This window comes from Mytilus trossulus, chromosome 4, assembly GCF_036588685.1.
Source record: "Mytilus trossulus isolate FHL-02 chromosome 4, PNRI_Mtr1.1.1.hap1, whole genome shotgun sequence".
Lineage (NCBI taxonomy): Eukaryota > Metazoa > Mollusca > Bivalvia > Mytilida > Mytilidae > Mytilus > Mytilus trossulus.
Window position 1 is genome coordinate 62,589,231 of NC_086376.1, and position 26,302 is coordinate 62,615,532.

Here is a 26,302-nt window from a genome sequence, read left to right on the forward strand (position 1 = left end):
GTCCATCTTTCCTAAATCTAGTTTCTTTCTCAAACTTTAGTTTGTTCAATGTTGTGCTCATTTCAACTAAACTCAGATCAAGTTGGATTTCGGGTGGTATTACTTTAAAGGGGCACTAGCTGTCAAATTCATGGTCACCGATTTGACTCAAAATTCTCATATTTGATTTATAACAATGTAAAACATTTATCCACACAATCAAAAGTCTAAAATAAACAGTTTACAGAGCATGGGGTAGATAAAATATAGGTTCGTTTCGTGTGTATTTTAGTCCAGACACCATCTAATTAACTATTGATTTGACCTCAAATGACCATATAAGCGATGTAAACATAAAGAAAGATATGAATAGATTAAACCAACAAGTGCAATTGGATTTTTATAGGTCTGTTTGATTTTATTTTATAGATTAACAATAGATGTTTCTCATTGATTTTAACCGTATAAGATTGATCTTATGTGCATCTAATTAGTAATCAAATGATTTACCGCAGTTTCACTTTCATTGTTGACATTCTTTTTCTTTAAATAACCAGTACACGTACTATGCATGTGTTGTCAATCTCTAGCTAGGGGTTAAATTGAAGTTCACATGAATACAGATTTAAAAAGGTCGACTCATTCACTTGCAAGTGAAAACCTAATTATCAATGTTTCTTAGCTTAATTTGACAAAATTGAAACTTTTTGCCTGCAAAAAGCGAATTGTTATTTCACTATTTCACTTTCATTATTGATTGAACAAAAAAAATCAAACTTTAGACTTTTTATATATCTCGTAGCTAGTGCCCCTTTAACCATTCCTTGAGTTATGTCCCATTATAAATGGAAAAATTGTTAAATTTCCCATTCACACACAGTCACTTAAATTGCCTCAACCAAATGATATAAAATCTATCCACAATGATTATTACTACCAAACATAGATCAAATTTGGGTGGCATCACTTTTGTAGTTCTTGTGTTATGTTCCCTTCTTAATAGAAAATTGCAGAATTAGTTATATATTTACAAGCGATGACATCTATGTCATATGGACACACTCTTCATTAATTTGAAAAATGCAAAATACTGTCGCATTTTGATACTGAGCTGTCAGATAAAAAGCTTGAATACAGGCAAGAGAACCCTGACTGAATGTTGGGATGGAAAGATTATGGTAATGTCATGTACATATACAAAGGCTGTTGTCTGCTCTATGTTCAGGTTGTTGCCACTTTGACACATTCCCCGTTTCCATTCTCAATTGTTTGAACAAAAAATTGTCTAGGCAAACAAATAGAACATAAATAAGACACAAACTATTATCTAAATATTTTAATATTAAATTTTTATAAAACAACATATAGAAAAATATGAAAATATTACGAAATATAATAACAGAACAATAAGGATCACAGCAATGCTCCTAAAAATAGTATTCACAAATAACAAAAACTCTCATAAAGTAAACATCTGGAAGTCTTGGTGCTAATTCCTCACAATGTTTTGATTATTTTTTCATACAGATCTTATTAAAGCTTTTTCTTTTACTATGTTGATTTCATTGAAGGTAACACACAGTGAAAAAAAAAAATTTCAAAACTAGCACTGTTGATTAAAAATAGTAACAGCACACATGGTGATTTCTTTTTATAGTTTTGTTCAGATAATAGTTCTTATTCACAAATAGTTTCTCCTTTTAGGATTAAAAACAATTATAATGACAGAAAATACCAATAAAAACATTTCCTGTTCATTAGTATTGTTTGTTCTTTGACAAAGCTTGCTTCTTATTACATATACATATATACTACGGATAAATGATAAAATAAATATGAAACTAATTGGAAAATTTATGAAAAATTGCACTTGATGGAGAATGTGATGAAGAATGTTGAACATCGTGCTTTCAATGTTTTTCTGTAGTGTCAATTTTAAAATTAAATTAAAAGTACCCTTCACAATCAGTCATAAAACACATCAAATTTCAAGAAAGTCATAAAAACAATTCAAACCAAATAGCACAACATAAAAAAAACAATCAACATTCCTAAAATTTTAAAGCTGACATTTGCAGGACCATTGAGTCACGCAGAAAAAAAAATCCATGACATTAGTTTATGTTGTTAAATAATTCCTACTTAGTAATAATAAAATTATTCCAGGACATTAGTTGATGTTGTTAAATAATTCCTACTTAGTCAAAAGAAAATAAGAATAAATGTTAAGGCTATTGTAAAATGACTTCAGTAATCTCTCTTCTTTATTAACAATTACTCATACATATCTCATAAAGACAGGATAAAGTATGATGTTCAATGGAGGTTTGATACTGTAGATTCATTTATGTTCATGGGTACTATTTCAGGTGGTACCTAACACCTGAACTAAAATTAATTTGGCTCGTTTAATTTTCTTAAAATTTTGACAAAGTATTAACTTTGACCCTTTGACAAAAATATTAAAAAAAAATTTAAAAAATTGAACCAACTGTTTAATCAGAAAGATTACACCAGTTATATAGCAGTTTGACAAACACTTATTTTGATCATTGAGAAGCTTAAATATTCCCTTAAGAACACAACGTCATTAAACATTCTTCTTATTCAACAGAGTTATCTCCCTGTAGTTTTAGGTACCACCTTAAGATTGTATGTTTATGGAAATTTTGTGGATTTACCAAAATCTTGATTACAAGACCCTAAAAGACTGAAACTTTGTTGAACATAAAAAAATGTAGTTTTCCTTCACAACAAAATCCACAAAAACTAGATCCCCATAATAATAACGAATCCACAGTAATGGATCATGGCTTTCATTGCACATCTCTATAAAAGCTTAATAGATATGTATATATTTTTGAACAGTACATGTAACTATTTTTCTACGCTTAATACAATTTACCCTATTAATTCCCCTGAAATGCATCGTCATAAGTAATGCCATATAACAAAGATCAAAAAGTCTTCGATAATCAGTTCAAAATCAATGACAATAAAACCATAAAGTTTAATACTTTTAATTTAGCACTAATTATAGAAAAAAACATTTTGTACTTTTAATGAGGAACAATGTAAAACTGTGCAGTAGTGTCAATCTAAATTTTTGAAACAGCTTATAATTTGTGAATATGAAAAAGAAAAAGCTTCTGAACCACACCATTTTCAATTTTATAGTTTTTATTTTTTTTACAAAAATCAGAATGTTTTACCAAAACAAAATGGTTTAGCGCCACAGGTGCAAAATTTTATCTTTAGCAATTTTTGGGAAAAATTCACTAAAACTGATTACAAATAGCAATAGTTTAAATAGTTCTTTTAAACAGACACAATTAAAAATAAATTTATTTTTCTTTCCTTGAAGTGGCCAGATCACACTTTAAAATATAATGCCATCCTCTATTGAAAATATTACATAAAACTTCAAGCAACCATCAAGATAAACAATATAAACTTAGTATTTAATTGATATACTGGTTATTTCTTTGTAAATTCATATGAATACACATCATATTTTTTTTCTTTTTCAACAGTAAAACGTGTGTTCTATAAATCAACTTTAACATTTGAGATTTACCACACATGATAAGCTATTCAATCAAAAACAAAATAACATGCATATTTTTAACATAGTTAACTACTCAATAAAATAAAAGTTTGTATATAAATATTTGGAATACAATCATTTCATATAATTTATCTTTTAAAGCTATTGGAGAAAGTTATAGTTAAAGACAATAACAATTTTTCCCACTAGAAAAGCCCAGTGGTTCCAAAAATAATGATTCATAAATGCTATAAAATTCTAATCTACATGTAAAGCTATCGTATGGAGCACCATTATTTGTACCAATAAATGCAATGTATTGTGCAAACTCAAGTCCAACAAGATGTGATATGTTGTCATGACAAAGTTGAAACTAGGCTAAAAGTTCAGATTAAGGAAAACTTGCATTTTTGTGGATATTTGATTTTTTGGTTTTGTCAAAGTCTGCATATATTTTAACAGATAATGTGTAATATTTTGTAAATTGGAATTTGTGGCTCCCATGAAATCCATGAAAATTGGTATCCAAAGAATAACAATGTGGATTTCATTGGGGTCTAAGCTTGATGCAGGATTCCTGATTTTTTGTAAGGGTGACACATGAAAGTCAAATTATTGTGTCATGAAAACGGGAAATGAGGTCTAGCAGGACCCAGGAAATGACAAAAAAAATGAGAATTGCTTATGTACATAGTGTAAGCAGGATACAGGAATCTGAAAAAAACAGTAAGCGGGATCCGGGATTGGAACCCCCCAATGAGATTCCCAACAATGAATCCACAGTAATAAAAATAGTACTGAAATATCACAGTTACTTACAAAAATTATTATATTAATAGTGATAGCATTACAGAATGATAAATGACCTGCATTTTCTTACCATAGTTACAAGTTTATGTGAATTTTCAACAAAGTGTGATTTATGATTCAGAAATCTATTCAGTATGACTAGTTCAAAATGCATGCCTCAAATGCATTCTTTTTCTTTTCTTTTATCTTTCATCAATATATAGCCCTTTTATAGTTATTTACATTAGGGGACCCAGCCCATATAGTTTTATACTGAACTAACCCAACCTTTAATCATAATTCTTACCCAAAATAAACCCTGTCCTAATTCTTATGTACAGGGTGCCCTAGAGTAAACAGAAACCCCCAAATTTGTCTTAATATTTTATTGTTTCATTTTTCTAATAAAAGAAACATAAGTAATAGGTTTTCATGACTGACTTTATGATATGTAAGTATATAAATGTTTTCGCTTTTATGGACAATTTTTAAAACTTTTAGATAAAGCAAAAAGAAACTGTGTTGATAAGAAATATAACACTGAAAAAAAAATCAGCATTTAAATCAATTTGTAACTTCTATTTCATTATTTTAAATTATTCATATCATGGGGAAAGTTTAATGAATTTACCACAGTGCTTAAGAATTCAAAAATATTACTCTCAATAATATTTGACTAATAATTTAATATTCTCGTACATCTATTGCCTCATTCCGACAGAACATCTAATTGTTCTTGTTCCTCAAAATAATCTCCGTCAACCTCTCCATTTTGTTTTGATTGACTTTCATCCTCCTCACCCTCCTTTTTCTCAGTGTCTTTTTCACTGTCAACAAATCCCACTTTTTTCTCAGACCCAGTAGATGATTTTCTACTGTCACTTATAGTGTCCTTAGAACTTTTACTACCATTTTTACTTGGCCTGTGTTTCCTTCTTGGTTTCCTGTATGCATTCCAAACACGAATTGTTTTGTCCCAAGAACATGACACATACTGAAATGTAAATTTGTGTGTATTACTAATTTACTATCAGAAAAAGTAAGAAACATCATATCATAACAAATGTACATTTTTGGGTGCTTTTTAGAAAATTCTTTATCCAAGAGAAAAGTTTTTGAGAACTTTTGATAATTAGTTTAATCATACAATTTGAAGGGAAGGACTATATAACTTAATGAGGTCAAGGTTAAAATAAAACATTGCTAGTGTGTTTACCTTTGGTATTAAAATGAAAGTTAAAATCCACTGATTTTTGTGAGACAGGAACATAGTGAATACAAATTACTCTGAAGCATGAAAACACTGATTTTATAATTTTAAGTTGAACTGGATAAACAACAAGTATTCTGAAATTATTTCCACAATACACAGGCTCCTACCTGTAAAAAAATCATTGTACTGGAACAAAATGCTAACTTCTTTATATATGACTTGTCATGGTGTAAACTTAGTTACAATTATCAAGTAAATATCTTCAAACATGATGAAAAAAGGTGTGGGAAACTGATTTTTTAAGTGACTTTTTTTTAGTCCAAGGACCATAACTCTGTCCTAAATCATCAGACCAGTACAAAATTTTAACTTGATCTGTAACTTGTCATTATAAAACAATACTACAAATATCAAATCAATTTCTTTAAGCACCTAAGAAAAAAGTGTGGAAAACTGATGGATGACCAAACAGACAGAGTGCAAACCTAAAATCCCTTTTAAATTGGTAGGAGACTAAAAATACCTGTTGATAGACCTACCTGATTTCTTTCTGTTATGTGCATGATTGTTCTCACTGAATCTGTATGACCTTCATTGGTCTGGACAAGTCTATAATTCTCTGGATCATATACCCTGAAATAAAAATAAAAATTAAGTATCATATGTCTATACTTGATGGCACTTCATTAAACCATTAGATGTAATATGTATGTTACAAATCCCTGTTTGCCAAAAAATCATATTATCTGTAAGTCTAAAGATTGAAACAGTTCGATACTTTAAACATTTTAAATTTTGATGTGAATATGATATTTCTACCTTACAATTTGATTGAGTCAGCAATTTAAAAAGTTGGATAAATTGTGTATATACTCTTTGTTGACCCCTTCTGTAATGCCTTACCTGATAAAATTTTGAACACCAACTATTATGCATCCATTGACTTGATCTATACACATACAACTAACAGCACCTTGTGCTGACAATATTGCCTCACATTTATTTAAACCATGGCCAGCCTGTAAATAAATAGAAGAATAGAAACATTTTCATATGAAAAATAATGTCAAAAATTTCATTCATCATTCAACTTTTTCTTTTGATTGGAATTGAGAATTCAATGTTAATTTTTAAAATTTTATGGAGATGTAAGAGTTGAACAAAGCACATATTGTTCGAAGTGTAGAGCACTTCATATCAAAAATGTGTGTAGGTTCAATGCTTTAACAAAAAAACGAACTATTGAGAAAAATGTTTGTTGTATTAAATCAAATTTTCGATAATCTTTTTCATTTAAATTTGCAAAATTATCTCTCATGTGATGTGACATTCCTCAACCTAATCAGTGGATTAAGTATAAACATTTCTCCCAGACCACTTTTTTTATCAATGAAATTTATACAGAACTTACCCAAATCCTGATTGTAGCATCATCTGACCCAGTTACCCAGAATCCTTTGCCATGAGGATTCCATCGAACACATGTTATTTCTCCTTCATGACCTTGCAGTGTATTCTGTAAGGTCATCTTTGAACCATCCAATGAAAACTTTCTGATATAAACCATACCGTCTGATGATGAATATGCAAATTCATTACTGAAAAACAAGTTTTCATTAAAATCCAATGAAATGCCACATTTATTTTAAATTAAGTTTATTTAACATCCACATTTTTTTTAAAAGAGGCTTGTATGTTACGTTGATGATGCAATGCAAATGTTGAAATTTTTTTTTTTTTTAATTCTCATTTACTGTGAAAGTACTTTTATTCGTGGGATACCAATTTTCGTGGTTTTCGTGGATGACTTTATCCACGAATTTAAGTGTCCATCGAAATAAAACAACCATGAACCAAATCAAGACATGGAAAGATCCCCATCGGTATTTTGACTACTGATATGATCTAGAGAATATATTGAAAATCGCCAAGCCTGAGAATTCTTTAATAGCAGTCACAGAACTACAACCGCATGCATGATTGATTATATTCATTTAATCCTTAATAACATAAACTGTACAGCTTTTGATCTTTTACTTCTTTTAAAAGCATTTTTAATCGATGAAAGTCAGATATCCAGTATGGATATGCTAGTATGATAAAGTGTTCATTTTATATCCTCATAGTTCTCGTACATATGGGAAATTATAATTTAAAGCTGGGTTTGATTTTGATAAGAATTGTTTGACAATTCTATTCTAGATACGTTTATAGCATTTGTTTATGTAACTGTTTTCTTTATGTGACATGTTTATGGCTTAATTAACACCTCCAATGGTGTTTAATCTGTGAATCACTCTATCATGGGTAAATTAGTGTTATCACTAAGATTTACATGGGTCAATGTTTACTTTGCAATTTCCTCAATCTAGACATTTTGTAACCTTCTTTTCTTAAAAGGCTTTAATTTTTTTAAATTTTTTATTTTTAGAAAACTTAAATCCACGAATTTAAAAACCCACGAACATGTAAATATTCCTCAAACCACGAAAATTGATACCCACGAATTAAAGTACTTTCACAGTATTAAGCTTCAATTGACCCCCAGTGAATGTTCAGAACTCTCTTCCAGTAAATTTCGATGAAATAATTGTGTGCAGTCAATGTTTATCAAATCATCTTCAAAATAACTACTTTATAATTACAAATGGTTTGAAATATGCAACCATTATGTCCATAATTTAAAGGTAAATTTGTGTAAATGTACAAAAAACTGAGTGTTATTAGTTTACTTTGAAGCCTCAACTATACTTAACACATTTTGCACTTACTATTTAGGAGAGAAATCCATTTCCATAATAACACCATCACAAGCTAGTTCTGCATTATCTAACTTTGGATCAGGTGCTGTGTTTCTAAAGGTGTCATGAAGCCTGAAAGATATATTACACTGTTGTAGATTAATCCCCATTCATGTTCATGTACAAATCTTCTACTAAGCTTATTTTAACTTTTCATTTTACTTCTATTTTTCAATGTGACAAACTTTGCAGAAAATCTGCAAATTAGGAGATAATTGTATTGACTTTCAGCTTTGCCTTCGTAAAACATAGATTTTACTGTCGCAAAATAAGTTTACCTAGCGAAGATAGGAGATAGGTAAAGGGATATTTGCGACAGTAAAATCAAGTTTTACAAAGACCAAGCTTAAAATACAATACAATTATCCCCATTCTAATGCCACAAAATAAAATAAAATTTATTTATCTAATAAATATTTTGGCTTAAAAATGGCATAAATGAAAAAGTCTGTGAAACTGTTGCATTGTCTTTAGCATCTAAACAATGTGGCATCATATGTATACTCTGAATGTCAATCCGAATACTAAACATACGCTTCAAAATGGTTTCAATATAGACAAAAAGAAGATTTTGAGGGTTAAAATGCGACAATCTTGTTTATTTTTTTTAGAATTACATACCCCAATAAAATTGAAATTCAAAATTGTGGCTTTCTTAGTTACAGACTGGTAGAACTTGGAATCTAACCCCTCAAAATATTTGTCTACGTCCAATAAAAATTATTGTTACAAACTAATTGCATTATAATACCTATTTTCGAGTCTTTGTTTTCACCTGACCAGGAACTGAAACCCTCTTCATCCCACTCAGGGCTAGCATGCTACCATTGAGGCAGTTAATGCACCAAAAATGGTTCACAGTAAAACAGTGTTATTTTACCAAATAATTAGTTTGCTCTAAAAAGTCAAATGTCAAAGCATTCATGATTAGGGTAAATCCAGATATCAAAGGGCTTCAAACATACAAAATTTAAAAGTGCTATTTTTGTTGTTGAAATAATACCAGTACTTGCCTTCCTTTTTCTAAATCCCATATACATATTCTGCTGTCCCATCCACCACTTAGCTAGAAAGTTATAGAAAATTATAGATATCAAAAACAGAATGCAAAAGATATGGCAAATTAATTTTTTATCAATAATTTTTCATTTCATTCACAGTAAACTAGTTTGCTTAATTTTCTTTTTGTACAACATACAAAATTATCTACCAATGACAAACGAAAAAACACAATTACTTAATAAAATGTAAAAGTTCTGTGAAACAAACATATATATAGCCACAAATTCAATTTAAACAATTTCAAAATAAAGCAAAAATATTGAAGACAAAGACAATCACAAAATGTTAAAAGATACAAATTTTGCACAGATTCATAAAGAGAATTCTTCAAAAACAAATAAGTTTACAGTAAATATTTAGTATTCATTCTAATTATCTATTTTTTTATTTCATTTTAAGGCAGTTCTGCATTAATATATAAGAAATTTAGGATAATAATATAAATACAAACCAGATAGGTGGAGTCCAGTCCCTGTTCTCTCCCAACAACCACTAAACTGGTTACACAACTAGTGTGTTCAGCAAATACAGATTTACATATAAATCCTGCCACTCGATTGGTCACAGAATCATTGTCCTGCAAGAAAAATACACATAAATAATTCCTTCCCCTTTATTGGTCACAGAATTATTGTCCTGTAAGAGAAAGCTATGTATATATACAACTATATAAATGTTATCAAAGTCAAAAAAGTAAAAAATGAGAAAAACTCAATTAGAAGTGTTGATACCAAATGAATGCAAATAGGTTGGTCCACAGAATTAAAATCAGGAAAATCATGCACTTTATGCTGATAAGTCTTTAGTTTTCTATGATGAATTTTGTAGGATGTAGTTTATATAGTCTTTCTTTAATTTCCATGGTGTTTTTAGACATTATTCATCTTATCACTTTGAATGTACCTATGGTATTGTAAGCCCTCTTTTTTATAAATAATTGTCACTATTACTATAGTACTAACATTGAATTTTCTGTTCTTTGGCAGTAGTTCTGAGTCAGGATCCAACAATATACTGTACTTTTCAATTAGTTTATCCAAATCTTCCGGTTTCATATCCTTTAAAGCTTTAACAGCATCATCATCGAATCCCCAAATGTCTGAATATATAAGATTATTTTAATAAAATCACCAACAAAACAAAATCTTTAAAAAAAAGACATAGTATGTAAAGATATATCTAGATCCATGTTGATATAATATCCTATTTACTATTCAATGTTCCTTACATCATTCTTATCAAAGGTTAAAGAAGAAAAACTTTATCTATATAATAAAAATATTAGCACTTTTGAAAAATATATAGATATAGTGGTGTTTATTTAAATATATATACTATTAAAGCTAGTTATTTTTAAACAGTCATCAAATTGATATTTTTTGCAAACTTAAAAAAACACATAATTTTGTGTAGAAATTCCAAAAGGACATAAATTTAGTGTTTGTAGTTGTTCAACCATTTTAAAAACATTTTAAGCCACTGAAATATAAGGGAATACTGATAATTGCTTTTAGAATTTTCAATGTATATCTGATAAAAGCTAGATAAATTATTCCAATCAATGCAATGATACAAAATTATAATCTCTGACATCAGGGTTACAGGTTTGTATGAAATGTTACAAAGCATTAAGCAAGAAAACAGCTCTTCAAGTGGATCACAGATTACATCAATAAAGCTATTTGGAAATTTTATGTAAATATTAACTTTGAACTATAGAAAAAATGCTCTTTTTTTAACCAAAAAAATCTATCAGATCTTTAAACATCACCCTAAAAAATTGGTAACAAATTATTAGTATCAATCTACCGTATTTGAAAATTTCATATATATGCGTTACAAAAATAATAACTTTGCCTATATTAGAAGAAATATCTCAAATTTGAAAAAAAGCATTATACAATAGATTATTCAAATGGATGCAAAATTATAAAAAAAAAAATCAGTGTATATTTGTTTGAATGGGTAAGTAGTTAGATCATGCCAAAACACATTTTTCATTAATGACCAGGCAGGATAAAAACTTCATGATGCATTTCAAACTATAAACTTGAATATTAAAAGTAGCAGTTGTGAGAGCATAAACAATATCTTAATGATATCTGACATGCAACTGTATTTAAACCATGAGTAATGAACCACACACATTCTGTATGGTTTCTTTGTGGGAAGCATGGAACATGCAGTTAAAACATGTGATGAATATGCATATTTACTTACAAATGAAATCATGAATATGTGTATCTACTTACAAATATTGCTATCCTCTGAAGCAGCTATAATATAATCTAAATATTCAACAAAGACAACTTTCATTATGGTAATTTTCTGGTCATCTTGGGTTGATGTCTGAAAGTACATTGTAGTTGAGACCAATTGTTATGGTTTTAACAGTTAGTCCAACTAGGGACTTATGCTGATGAAATCATAAAATTACAACTTTGTTTCGTATCAGTTTACTTGTTGAGGTGCTGTCTTCAATATCTTATCTTATTCATTGATATTGTTTCAAAACATAATTTTTAAGCTCACAGTGAAAAACAATTTTTTGAGGGACTGTTATATGGACAATGATTAACTATATATTGCCTCTACATTGATCTTAAAATACATTTCAATACCCTTGGTTGAGAATATTTTGTTCACTAAACAAATGGTTCATCTTTAATTAGAAAGAGATTTCCCTCTACCAATTTTTCTGAGACCTTAAACAAATACACATACATGATAACCTATTGGACTGTCAAATTGATCGCATGACTTGTTTATTTTGAAGTGTAAATAAAAAAGGGAATTAATACCCCCCCCCCCCCCCCCCCAAAAAAAAAAGATTGGATAATAAGGATATTTTGTAAAATTGAAATGAATGTTTTGTAAAGTACTCACATGTTGAAGATTTGGTTTGTTATAAGCATAGTGACTTTGTACATTTTTAAAGTTGACTTTGGCAGCATCTACTTTGATTGGGTCCAATGGTTTCAGTGAAGACGTTTGAGATAGCTGTTGTTCTAAAATCAACTCTCTGGCTTTACTGCCTGCCTTCTTTTTCTTTTTAAGCTGTGTATCACTTATTTGGTAAGGTTCATTACTGTAAATAATAAGCAGAACTGTATATATTAGTAGACGTTTTTAAGTAAATATAAAATTTTATGTCTTGTTTTCTGTTAGTCAACCAACTTTCTTTACCACCAAATTTTTTTGAAATTGACAATCATGACAAAAAATTCAACCTTTCAAACAGACTTTTGTTTGCCTCTAAAGATGGCCAGAAATTGAATGTACAAACTTTTATTTAGAACCTAGGTCTTAATTGTAAATTTTCCAAACTATATTTACAGGATAAAAGTTTACCAATATGATTCTCATCATTGAAAATAGAGATAACTTGATGTGGAAACCATTTATGATGATTATAACATAAATACATTTATCTAAAATATGTTTTATTTCAGATCTGATAAAAAGTTAAGGAAAATACATCTGACAGAACTCTCAGGTTTAGAGCAACTGTCATAACTGTTTATATTTGCCTTTTGTCTCCTGTATACCACTATTTACATCAATGAAAGAGAAGAAATTGTCAAAACATTTAACCCTCTGTATTGTTTTGTCACCCTCAACATTGATTCAGCAGTTTTAAATAAGCATAGAAAGGAAGTGACAGAAAAAGCTCACATTACACTTATCCAGTGAAAAATAATTAATAACATCTGATTATATATATGATTAGTTACCTGTACATAAAATGATTAGATTGCATTCTCTCCCATTTCATTATTACACCCTCATGGTCTCCACTAAATATCAATATCGGCACCTTCTTAGCTGCAAAATATTATTTACAAATTTATAGCAATAAAAAAGCAGAAAAAGCCTACAAGAGAAAGGTATTACTCCAGAAAGAAAAATTAGAAATATCATATCATAAGGAACATATATACTAAGTTTCAGGTTGATTGGACTTCAACTTCATCAAAAACTACCTTGATCAAAAACTTTAACCTGGAACTGGACAGACGATCGAACAAACAGTTGAACAGACCAACAGATTCGAAAACATAATGCCCCCTACTATTGTAGGTGGGGCATAAAAACAGTCATTACTTTTAAGTTCCTTTGTGATATTGCAAAGATTGTCATTAATTTTCATTAATCTAAAAGATATTAAATCTATATCATCAAGCGATACATTTAACTTTTGGAAAATGCATGCTAATCTAGTAATGATACTCACTATAACATAAACTTTCTAGTGGAGATTTACACTTTAATGCAGTTATACAACCAGATGTGTTATACTTCCATACTATCAGATGCCGTCTGCTTGTACAAGCTAAAAATAAAATCAAACAATCCTTACTAACATATGAATGATGAAGTAAGCGGATAACAAAATATTTACACTGATTTGGTTTCTACTTCAATTAGGCAAAGGCAAGATTAGTATTTTTGACAAAATAAAATTGTGAGATGAAAAGTACCAGTCTAGTATCCACATGTAAAGTACCAGTCTAGTATCAAAATGTACCTTGAAATATAATTCAGGCATCTCTGGCCTTTTTTTTTATCTTGTATTATTTCTAATTTTAGTTTGTTTATATATTTCAGAGTTTAGTATGACATCGTTTATCACTGAACTAGTACATATTTTTGTTTAGGGGCCAGCAGAAGCAACCTTCCGGTTGTGGGATTTTTTCGCTGTATTGAAGAACCATTGGAAACTTTCAGCTAATTTCTGCTTTTTGGTTGGGTTGTTGACACATTCTCCATTTCCATTCTCAATTTTAAATAAATCAGAAAAATATCCAAATTGATTTACTGTTCTATAATGAAAAAAACTTCAATATTTGGAAATCATTGATTTAATTTTTTTTTTTTCCCATTACAAATTTCAGAGCTTTTATTTACCATGACAACATGTCATATAATTCCTGGTCTCTTTTTATCTTTGAAATATTAAAAAAAATAAAAGTAAAAAGCAATACTTTACATTCTCTAAAAAAAATCTAATACAACTTTGTTAAAATAACTGTAGCAAACACTTACCCACAACTTCATTCAATTCATTAAAATACTTTAAAACTTGTAAAGAATATTTTTCTTCCTCCTCTTTTTGAAATGTCCCAATAAATTCTGAAACCTACAACAATAAAACAAAAGTCAGTGAGACAGCAACCTACTCTTTGTTAATAAGATATTTAATAAATATTACAAAACTTTATAAATCAAAGAAAGAAATCTTGGCTAAATAGTGAAATATCAAAAACTTAATACTTATGACTCTTTTTACTTACTTTATCTCCTGACTTTGGGTCAAATAATGTGGCATATGATGTGCCACCAGCCACCCACAGTGTTTTGTTCCTAGGTACATAACATATTCCTGACACTGTTGCCATGAAGTTGTCCAGTCGATGTACCAAGTCTAAATCGACCGTCCAGATCTTTGCTGTTTTGTCAAATGATCCAGTGATTACCCATGTGTTATTCTCGTTGTCTTTTGCCATCAGTAGACAAGATATCCCAGCATCATGAGCATGGTGATTTCTAAAAACAAATGAGCAATCACTATGAGGCCATGGAAAATTAATTGTTGATACCCCTAACATGGGAAAATTTAAAAGACCGGGCAGGCAGGCTTTTAAAAAAAAAAAATTGTAAACGTGTAATTATCTGTGCATTGGAATTCAATGAACTTGTTCCGAAAGTTAACAACATCTCCTACACATAGCCCTCCTTCAACTTGGAATGGTTGCAAATCAAGACTTACTTTTTTTTTACAGAAACATTAAATTGGGTTAGGGGAAACAATCAATGATTTTTCCATGGCCTGACAAATACACATTTATAAAGCCTAATATAATACAAAAAGTACAATAATTAGTTTACACAGGATTTTGCTCAGGATTTAAAAATGATGCAGAACTTGTTTATCTGTTTTCGGCTTCATTTCATGCGAATCTTAATTCATTAAAAATAAAAATCACTTGGAACTTATTCAATTTTTGTTTGTAAATTGTAGCGTGTGGTTTTTAATTTGTTCGCCAATAATCACCAATATCATATAAGCTATATCCAGGTCACCAGACACATTTTTTCAACTATTACTTATGATAATTGTGGCCAAGTTTAGGAAAATAAGGCCTTATTATAGTTTCAGAGTAGTAGATTTTTGAAAAAGTTAACTGACTACACGATGAAGATAGATGCCAAATGATGAAAACTAGAGGCTCTAAAGAGCCTGTGTCGGTCACCTTGGTCTATGTGAATATTAAACAATGGACACAGATGGATTCATGACAAAATTGTGTTTTGGTGATGGTGATGTGTTTGTAGATCTTACTTTACTAAACATTCTTGCAGCTTACAATTATCTCTATCTATAACAGTACTTTCTGTGGAAAATGTTATTGAAAATCTTCAAATTTTAATAAAATTGTTAAAAATTGACTATGAAGGGCAATAATTCCTTAGGGGGTCAATTGACTATTTTGGTCATAGTGACTTATTTTTAGTTCTTACTTTGCTGTACATTATTGCTGTTTACAGTTTATATCTATCTATAATTGTATTCAAGATAATAACAAAAAAACAGCAAAATTTCCTCAAAATTACCAATTCAGGGGCAGCAACCTAACAACCGATTATCTGATTCATCTGAAAATTCCAGGGCAGATAGATCGTGACCTGATCAACAATTTTATTTCCTGTCAGATTTGCTCTTAATACTTTGGTTTTTGAGTTATAAGCCATTTTACCCCCATGTTCTATTTTTAGCCATGGTGGCCATCCCGTCGATATGCACAACTACATAGTATGTCCTTATTATCTGAAAAGGTTTCGTGAAATTCTGTTGAGTGGTTTGAGAGGAGTTGCGATGACAAAAAACAGGACTGACGGACGGACTGACAGATGGACGGACGCGTCAAAAACATTATACCCTCCGCAACTCGTTGCTTGGGGTATAATAATATTCAAGATAATAACCAAAAAAAGCAAAATTTCCTTAAAATTACCATTTCAGGGGCAGCAACCCAACAACGGAATGTCCGATTCATCTGAAAATTTCAGGGCATATAGATCTTGACCTGATGAACAATATTACCCTTTTAGAGTTATAAGCCAAAAACTGCATTTTACCCCTATGTTCTATTTTTAGCCATGGCAGCCATCTTGGTTGGTTGGCCAGGTCACCGGACACATTTTTTAAACTAGATACCCCAATGATGATTATGGCCAAGTTTGGTTGAATTTGGCCCAGTAGTTTCAGAGGAGAAGGTTTTTCTAAAAGATTACTAAGATATACGAAAAATGGTTAAAAATTGACTATAAATGGCAATAACTCCTAAAGTGGTGAACTGACCATTTTGGTCATGTTGACTTATTTGTAGATCTTACTTTGCTGAACATTATTGCTGTTTACAGTTCATCTCTATCTATAATAATATTCAAGATAATGACCAAAAACAGCAAAATTTCCTTAAAATTACCATTTCAGGGGCAGCAACCCAACAACGAAATATCCAATTCATCTGAAATTTCAGGGCAGATAGATCTTGACCTGATGAACAATATTACCGATGTCAGATTTGCTCTAAATGCTTTGGTTTTTGAGTTATAAGCCAAAAACTGCATTTTACCCCTATGTTCTATTTTCAGCCATGGCGGACATCTTGGTTAGTTGGCCTGGTCACCGGACACATTTTTTAAACTAGATACCCCAATGATGATTGTGGCCAAGTTTGGTTAAATTTGGCCCAGTAGTTTCAGAGGGGAAGATTTTTGTAAAAGTTAACGCAGGACGACGCCGGACTCCAAGTGATAAGAAAAGCTCACTTGGCCCTTTGGGCCAGGTTAGCTAAAAAGATCTCTGGGTCAATTTTGCAAAATGAACTGGTGAGTTGAAAAGATATTATGATGATTAAGAGTGCTTAGGTTATTTCATAAAAACTTTGTTTAAATTTAACAGATGACTTACACTTTTGGATTCTTTCCATCTTCACTCCTCACAGCTGATATATCATACTTTATTAATTTACCGTCATAACTGTAAAGGAAAATAAACTACATGTTATTTTAAAAGTACAATATAATAATAATAGTGAGAAAAATCAGTGTAATGATAATACATAATGATTTCCATTTCTTAATCTGTTAATTATGAGGATTGTTGTGACGAGAATCATATAATCTAACTACATTGTGGGTATCATTGGGGTCTAAGCGTGACGCAGGATTTCTGATTTTTGGAAGAGTGACACAGGATTGCCCATTTTTTTGTAAGCATGACACGTGCAAGTCAAATTATTGTGTTGTGAAAACAGGAAATGTGGTCTTGCGGGACCAGGGAAATGACAAAAAAAATGAGAATTGCAGAGAATAAGCGGGATCTGGAAATCTGACAAAACAGTTAGCGGGATCTGGGATTGGAACCCCCAATTAGACCCTCTACATTACTGCATCATAATCAATCTTATAAATAGAATGTAGATCTATACAACAATATAATTTGAATGATGTTTGCACATCTACAAATGATATTGGTAAATGACTACAACTTACCCTGCAGAATATATTTTGGAATCCTGCCAAATTATACTTCTTACTATATCATCATGAAGTTCAAAAATATTGACAGGATGTAAATCTATGATGTGACCCATCTCTTTACCTGAAAAATAAAATAAAGTTATTGCCTATCATAAATATGAAATTTGAATCTTTAATGAACAATCATGTTGTACATACGTTTAAATATCCCTTAATATTTCAGTGGAGAGGAAGGCATTGGTTGTGAACTTGTGGAAGATTTAATGGCAAAACTAATACGATTTGGAAACCGTACAATTTGAAAGGCTCACATAAAAGACGGAAAATGACTGAAAAGAATACAGACAAAAACATCGATTTTATTAGAAATAACTTTGTCTAGTGCCAGTAGTATAGGACACTTAAGGATGTATTCTTCTGACATTTCAGTCTCGTTCAGTCTCGTTGAAATCTCGTTCTGGAATTATGTCTAAAACATGTGGTAAAAGTGGAAAATATGAATGAATTTAAAAAATGTTATAATCAAATTCAACTATGTGAAAAAATTGGGTATTTCCAACGAGTAGTTTTTGAGTAATCAATTTTTCAAATTTTATTACCAATCAAGTCAGTATTTTTAGCCAAAATTTCGAGAAAATGGGTGAGGGATACAAAAAATTATTTTACCAGAAACATGTACATCCCACATCCCTTTTTTCTTTTCAAATTTCTTAGATATGTATGTTTTCAAACATTTATAACAAAGAAGTTGAAAAAATATGCAATTTGTACTTAAAACGGAGAAAAATCTCAAATTTACAAAATTGCCAACATGGTAAATTTGGCACAAAAAAGCATCAAAAAATGATAAAACTTTCTTATATTAACACCTACCTATAGTTTTTGTAATTCAAATTTATTCAGATTGGTCCCCTTTATCTTTATTGAAAGTATGACAAAAAGTTTAATTGTGGAAATGTGATTTTTTTCATGATTATAGCCCAAAAATAGGTAAAAACTGATGAAAAATGAGAAAATCATCAAAATTGGGTACTTTCAAAGGGCCGTAGCAAAGAAAGAAGTGCACCACCGTATGATTTTTTCTTCATCAATTATTTTTTTACAGTCATATGAACCCAAAAAATAGGGTTAGAAAAAAAGTTAAATTCTAGAAATTTTTGGCTCCTCAGAGGTGTACATCCTTAATACAGACTACTTTTCAAAAATAATTCTAAGTTGTAACTACGGGGTTTGATATATTTGCTGGGGCGACACATACAATGTAACATGATGTATTTCTACAGATACATTCTTATCCTTTTTGTGTCAATCTTTATAGAATGAAATGTCTTTAAAAACCTATTTACAATTTAAGGTTGCCATTTGATGAATATCAGTGTAAAAGACATTTTCTACCAGGGACTTGTACATTTCTACCCATAGTTTGCTAAGGAATATAGGTTCAAAGAAGGAAAATACCATTGTCTATATTTAACTTTCTGAATTTAATAAACTGAAGCTTGAATTTCACATAAATTATGCATACAAAACCAAAGAAATGTGGCTGCTTAATACGCATCTCATAATTTATATCATGCTATATATATCAATAGAACAAAATGAACAAAAACCAACACATACTCACCAAATACTTGAAAAAGACTGGCTTAAATTGTAACATTAATATCAAAATATTGTTATAGTAAAATTTTTACTTTTTAATTATTTAAATTTAACATATATATATATTTTTTTTTACCTTCCCACTGTTCCTACATGTAACTTTGTCCGAAATGATATTATATTTTATGTTTTGATTTTGCTAAATTATCATAAAACTGAATCATTATCAGACTTTTATATATTTATGCATCATCTGTATGACCTTCTTTTTCAGGTAATGTCTCAGTTCTGTAACCAAATTGGAAAAGAGGGAAATTTTACTTCATGGAAGAATAAGTAAAAGTAATAAAACGTGCCTGAGTTTTATAAACTTGACAATCTTAATAAGACTGTAAAATTGGATGAACAAGTTTATTCAGGTATCAAGTATGAATTGGGTACCAATTTTTTGTGGATTTAGGAAAACTTACATGTTCGTGGATATTTAATATCATGGTTTTGCTAAAATCTGCATTCCAGCCTATAGAAAATTTGCTATTCGTTGAACATTTAACTTCGTGGTTTACCTGTTCCCATGAAATCCTTGTATGAATAAGTATGTTCCCTATTGGAATTTTGAAAACAAGGAATCTTAATAAGCCCAGAGAACAGAGGGTATGAACAGTCAGTCGCAAATAATGTAAATGATTGACAAACAATTAGACACTAAAAGCACCAAAACTATGAGCTGGTAATTTTTCTATCCAAGTTTGTGAGTAGAAAAAATAGCAAATTGGATGAACAAGTTTATTCAGGTACCAAGTATGAAAAGTTTTAATGTAATTATACAATGTTAACTATTGTTGATTTAAACAAATGCTTTTACCATCATAACCTGCCTAATCTAATGGATAGCTAAAAATTTGGCAAAATGTTAACTTGTTGATAAGAAAGAACTCCAATAACAAATCTATAAACTTGAACATACACCCAGGAATAAGGCATCTACTACAATACAACATGTAACAAAAGTTTACACCTAAATATATGTCATATATTGTAGTTATGATATTATTATACAATGTCTCTAATTAACCCAATCATATCTATCTTATGATATAATTATACTATGTCTTTAATTAACCCAATCATATATATCTTATATCTATTACGTCTACACCTGAACTTACTACCAAAATGTTTAAGGTGGTACCCAACACTTTTACTAAAATTAATTTGACTTGTTTAATTTTCATAAAATTTTGGCGAAATATTTACTTTGACCCTTTGACAAAAATATAAAACTTTCAAAAGATTTGAACCATTTATTTTTTCAGAAAAATTACACTGGTTATATAGCAGTTTGACAGGTACTAATTTTGATCATTGAAAAGCTTAATATTCCCTTAACAACACAACGTCATTAAAGCGTTAGGTGATTTTTTACAGAGTTATCTCCCTGTAGTGTTAGGTACCACCATAATAAAGATAAAGACAAAAGATCCCTAAAATCTGTCATATTCTACCTTCTATCTCTTCTAAATGTATCATAATGGTGGCTGAAAAGCAACTTTTATGTTTAGAACTATTGATTGTATCTTTACCTCCTTTGCATGGGGTTGGTTTTTTTAAGAATTTAGCTTCAAGTTTTCTAAAAAGTTCAGTTATCTAATTTCTTTTATGCAGCATTACCATTCTAATTGCATAAAAACTACCCAAGATTTCAGGCGAAAAATAGATTGATCTTTAAGATATCAAATCAAGTTAAATTACTGATACATGTATATACAGTATGATTAGGTTTGTCTCTCGTATTGGTAGATATCCGATAAAGTTATAATGGGGATATTGTCAGAGAAAAATAGTTCTGAATTTAGTTTTTATTACTGTGGATTCATTTATATTCGTGGGTACCAATTTTTTGTGGATTTAGGAAAACTTACATGTTCGTGGATATTTAATATAGTGGTTTTGCTAAAATCTGCATTCCCGCCTATAGAAAATTTGCTATTCGTTGAACATTTAATTTCGTGGTTTACCTGTTCCCATGAAATCCACGAAAACTGATATCCAACGAATAATAATGAATTCACAGTAATATAACATGTACAATAAGGGAAGAATTTCTTTTTTTCCTTTTAATTTCATTAATGACCATAATATATCTATTAATATCTGATAATGAGATGTGAATGGTTTGTTGCTGTTATATAATTCTCTAATCAGAAATAAAATTGTTCAAGACTAACGTCTTAACACATTTATCAAACTTACTTTCATCTAAGCCATAGATTCTTATAGCACCATTAAAACCACAGACAATCTGCTTTTTCCATGGGTTCATAGCCATACAGTATACTGGTATTCCAATCTGTAGAGAAACAATGCATTTGTAAAATCTATATATACATGTAGTACCTCAATAAAAAAATATTCTAAAATAATTTCCATATCTTATCTACTTAAGATCAGATGACCTTATATACTAGATATTTTAATATTTTCACTTCAATTTTTCATTTATACTTAGTATAACATTTCAATTTTAGGAACCATCATTGTTACAAACAAGATGTACATGTAATAAAGATTGGAATTAGCAACTGTAACCTGTATAGAATATTTGAATAAATATCCTATTTTTCATAAAAAATAAAAGGCAAAAATAAATCTGTATTATGAGTGAAAAAAGATGTTCTGGAAAACATTAATCAGTGATGGTCATATATGAGTTGTAAAAATCTGTTACGACATCAAATCTAGTATTTATTATTTACATCATAATTGTACTTTAACGATGATGTTGAATAAGCATTGACAATTTTTTTTAAACTTTTTTCTTATGATGATATGTATCATGACAGTCACTTTTAAAAACAGAAAATGGATGAAAATTCATTTAAAAAGATTGTTCTGCAAATAACTGATAACTATTCACAGGATCCATCATCGTGTTCTCTTTTGAGAGTTTGAAGACTATAAACTTACAGGAACTATATCAAAAACCCCTCCACCAGATGACCATGCTACAATGTCTCCATCGTTAGCAGCAGACAACATCAGTTTGGCTGAAGTCCTGTTACAAATAAATAAAGGTATAAATTCTAGCAATATCACATGTAAATTGTACAGTTATAGGTTATTTTGTCTTCTTACTTTTTTGTTCTACCATCCTTCCAAGTCAAAACTTAGGAACCTTAATGTGTCATGTTTGTTTCTGTAATGTATTGCATTTTTCTTATTGTTGAAGGCTGTATTGTCACCTATAGATTACATCATACATGTACAAGTCATTGGTCTTAGGTTGATAATTCTCTTATCAACAATTAACAGGCTATTATTTGAACTTGGAATTATTTATGGAATTTGCATAATTACTTGTGTTTAAATTTTTTAATAAATTCCATGTTTATTTGGTATTATGATCATTTGAGCGGTTCATAACATTTATTTTGGTTGGATAGTGTTGTGCGCGGCACAGTACATTCTATTGAAAATATAATATTTTCTTTGTAATAGATAGTGTTGTGCGCAGTACAGAACATTTCAGAACAGAATAAACATGGAATTTATAAAAAAAAAATCAATAACAAGAAATCAAGCAAATTCCATAATTAAAAATAATTCCAAGTTCAAATAATAGCCTGTGAATTGCGATAACACCACACCTCTTAAAATTTAATGTAACTCATGATCACTATAGTTATCTTCAATTTAAATACCACCAAAATTTGAACTTGATCTATGTTCGGTGGTAATAAGATTTGTGTATAAGTTTTGTACGGTTTGGTCAAAGTAAAGTGATGCTATTATAGTGTTATAGTGGGGAAAATGCAATTTCTTCAATTTTTTTCATTTATAAAGAGGGACTACTCAAGACTGGTGAAAGTAATGTCACCCAAATTTCCCAACTTGTGGCAAACTAGTTAGGGTTCTAGGTAAACCAATTTCAAGACAAACAGATAAGCAGTTTTGATGCCACCTAGACAATGGATGTGTTTAAGTTTTACTGATGCTAATGACATTTTTTTACATATCTTACTAGATGTAAGCAAACCATTGTGGTACTTTTTCATGCTATTTACTGTCAGTAAGCAAAGTTTGTTTCGTGGTTAATAATTAATTTACAAAACAACAGTATTTTGCAGTACCCATCACTGCACTTACCAGTATAAAAAGTCTGTCACCCAGCCTTTATGTTCATGCTGCACAGAGCATAGTTTTCCTGTTTCAGATTCATAGCTCTTAATAACACCATCTGAAAAATAATATAAGACCAGAAATTAGCATAAAATGAAATGCTACAAATAACAGATATCTACATTGTACCAAAAGATTCATTCTCTCCTAAGATTTTTTTTTATTGGACCTTGGCCACTAGTCTGACAAGGCTACTTTCACTGTGTCTAGTCAAGATTAATTGGGACTTTAGTATTGGCCTTCTACTAATGAATGAGTGGAGCCCTATCTATTAACAAAATGTAGCCTTCTCTTTTCATGCAAGAAAGCACAAGCTAATATATTTGGCCATTTACTTACTTATCATTGAATTCATGTTGCTTATATGAGGGTTTCAATACAAGTATCACATAAACTTAACATTATCAATGTTCTATGATAACGAGGTTATGGTCAGATGAACCATGCCTGACAGACATGAACACTATACAAACACAACATATGTCCTACATGTATATTCTATTTGAAGCCATGTTGGTAGACAGACAGACAGTGTCACCAGACACATTTTTTAAACAAGATACTTTTAAAATAATGAGTTTGGTTTAAACTGGCACAGCAGTTACAGAGGAGAAAATTTGTGTAAAAGTTAAAGGATGCTGACCAACGGTGAATGCCAAGGTGGTCTAAGGAAATTTCACTGACCGGGTATCTTTATTTATTTTAAATATCATGAATATGTTCAGTGTTCTCTGCAGGACCTTTTAGCATCATAGTAATATGATGCATATATATTTCTGAATCTGATGCTATCTGAATTGATTTTCTTATAGATTGTGTCATGTATGTGATGCTATAATTTTCAGAAACATATTTAAATGGTATTTCTAATTTTCTTTTTTTTACCAGGATGCTACATGTATTTGAAATATCTGAGGAGAATACTGTACAATGTATGTTTAAGTGTTCATATAAATAAGATACCATGCATGTGCCAGATAGCAACTACAGTGTAAGGCATCATATCATCAGTATGCTGTAGGGTTGCTAAATATAATATATTATAAATGGTAAGCTGTTGAGCTATGGAAGTACTTCTTCAGCTCAGTCTTTATAGGAGCTGTCTTGAAACACAGAGTTTCTGGGTATTGAGTTCCAGTGAAAACAAAAGACTATTTTGAAAGAAGAACCATGCTCTCCATTTTCATTAGCGTCCAACAATAAAAACACATGGATGAATTGAACAACATAGCCAGGGAAGTATAAAAACAAAGATATCAACATTATAGAGTTTAATATGACTTTTGATGTGGGGGAAGGATTTTGCTTTTTCCACCAGCCCACTCATGCCCAACCTAGCTATCATCTCTTTTTTTGTAAAAATAGTGACTACAAATGCTTATCTGCTTATTTCAATTGACTGTACTTGTTAGTCTTTTGATTAAACAATAGAAATTGCATGCCCACCCATAATTGGACAAGCTAGAAATTTTGCCCACCCTGTACCCACTCTCACTGTGGACACGTGGACAAAACAAAATCCACCTGAGCTGTAGTAAATCTAGGTCCGTTCGCGTCCTATCATGTTCGCCCCTTTTCACTTTTGCAGCTGTAGTGAGGGGGGATAGGAGGGGTCCTGATCCCGAAATCCTGGGCTTAAATACATGTAATCCCGAAATCCCGGACTTAAAAACACGAAATCCCGAGGTCCCGAAATTCAAATAAAAAATTCCCGGATCCCGAAATCCCGGGCGTAAAAACAGCCGATCCCGGAGTCCCGATAAAGGTCCTATCCCCCCTCTGTAGTGTAGTCAGCCGTAAGTGTCTGAGCCAAGGTAGTATACTTCTTCAACTAAGAAAGTATAGGTCATGTTGCACTGCAACAAAGAGGTTCTGAGTGAGATTCCCGTGGAAACAAAAACAATTTTGTAATATAATGCATGCTCTCTTCCTTTAGTTACATAAAGAAGAAGAAACCCTAAAAGATCTCAAAAAGAAGTTGGACAAATATTAGCTCAATATCTTTATTTTTTAAATAGTCTTAAAATTGTCAGTTGCCAAGATCAGCTGACAATGATGTTAACGTTATAAATTGCATAACTAAGGCGATCATTGTCATCGTCCTTCTTTACCTTCGCAGCCTATCAAAATCTCCCTTCGTGCAGGATTGTAACCGATTGCAGTGATGGGCCGAGAGTGAGTATCACGGATCGAATACAGTTTTTCCATCGCCATTTTTGAATTTTAATGTGTAAATTGGTATCTAAAATTCACAAATTGATCTTATAAAAGTGATATATGCAAAAATCCCAAAGCGTGCGCCAAAAATTTGTCAACTTCCACCATATTTGTATTTCTTGACAACATTGAACTGCGCATATGTAGCAATAACTTCCGGATGATTTGACTGACGAATCGGTCGAAACCCAATCGGTAGATATATCTATACTAACCCAAAAAGACTAATAATAAAATGGAACGCAACGGACATTAACTAAAATCCAAAGACAACAAAACTGAAGAAAGATTTAATCGTAAGAATATCGAAACGAATATCCAATGTAAAAACATTATGATCAAATAGTTTAAATTTGTTAACAA

The 26,302-nt window shown here is 30.5% G+C and overlaps 1 protein-coding gene across 2 annotated transcripts; it reads right to left on the reverse strand.

Annotated features, from left to right (window-relative positions):
- Nucleotides 1-1,300: 1,300 nt before the first annotated feature.
- LOC134715715 (uncharacterized WD repeat-containing protein alr3466-like) lies at nucleotides 1,301-26,075 on the reverse strand. Of its 2 annotated transcripts, XM_063578075.1 has the most exons (21): nucleotides 25,834-26,075; nucleotides 23,690-23,780; nucleotides 22,511-22,598; nucleotides 21,797-21,893; nucleotides 19,566-19,586; nucleotides 17,954-18,062; nucleotides 17,370-17,438; nucleotides 14,686-14,938; nucleotides 14,438-14,531; nucleotides 13,626-13,724; nucleotides 13,126-13,216; nucleotides 12,278-12,479; nucleotides 11,644-11,740; nucleotides 10,354-10,490; nucleotides 9,843-9,968; nucleotides 9,343-9,395; nucleotides 8,300-8,401; nucleotides 6,940-7,126; nucleotides 6,432-6,547; nucleotides 6,068-6,161; nucleotides 1,301-5,309 (listed from the first exon to the last, which is right to left on the reverse strand). In XM_063578075.1, the coding sequence occupies exons 1-21, from the start codon at nucleotides 25,934-25,936 to the stop codon at nucleotides 5,025-5,027; spliced, it is 2,514 nt and encodes an 837-aa protein (XP_063434145.1). In that variant the 5' UTR covers nucleotides 25,937-26,075; the 3' UTR covers nucleotides 1,301-5,024. The 2 variants fall into 2 exon arrangements, with proteins under 2 accessions (XP_063434145.1, XP_063434146.1); XM_063578076.1 differs by lacking the exon at nucleotides 19,566-19,586.
- Between the last annotated feature and the right edge of the window lie 227 nt (nucleotides 26,076-26,302).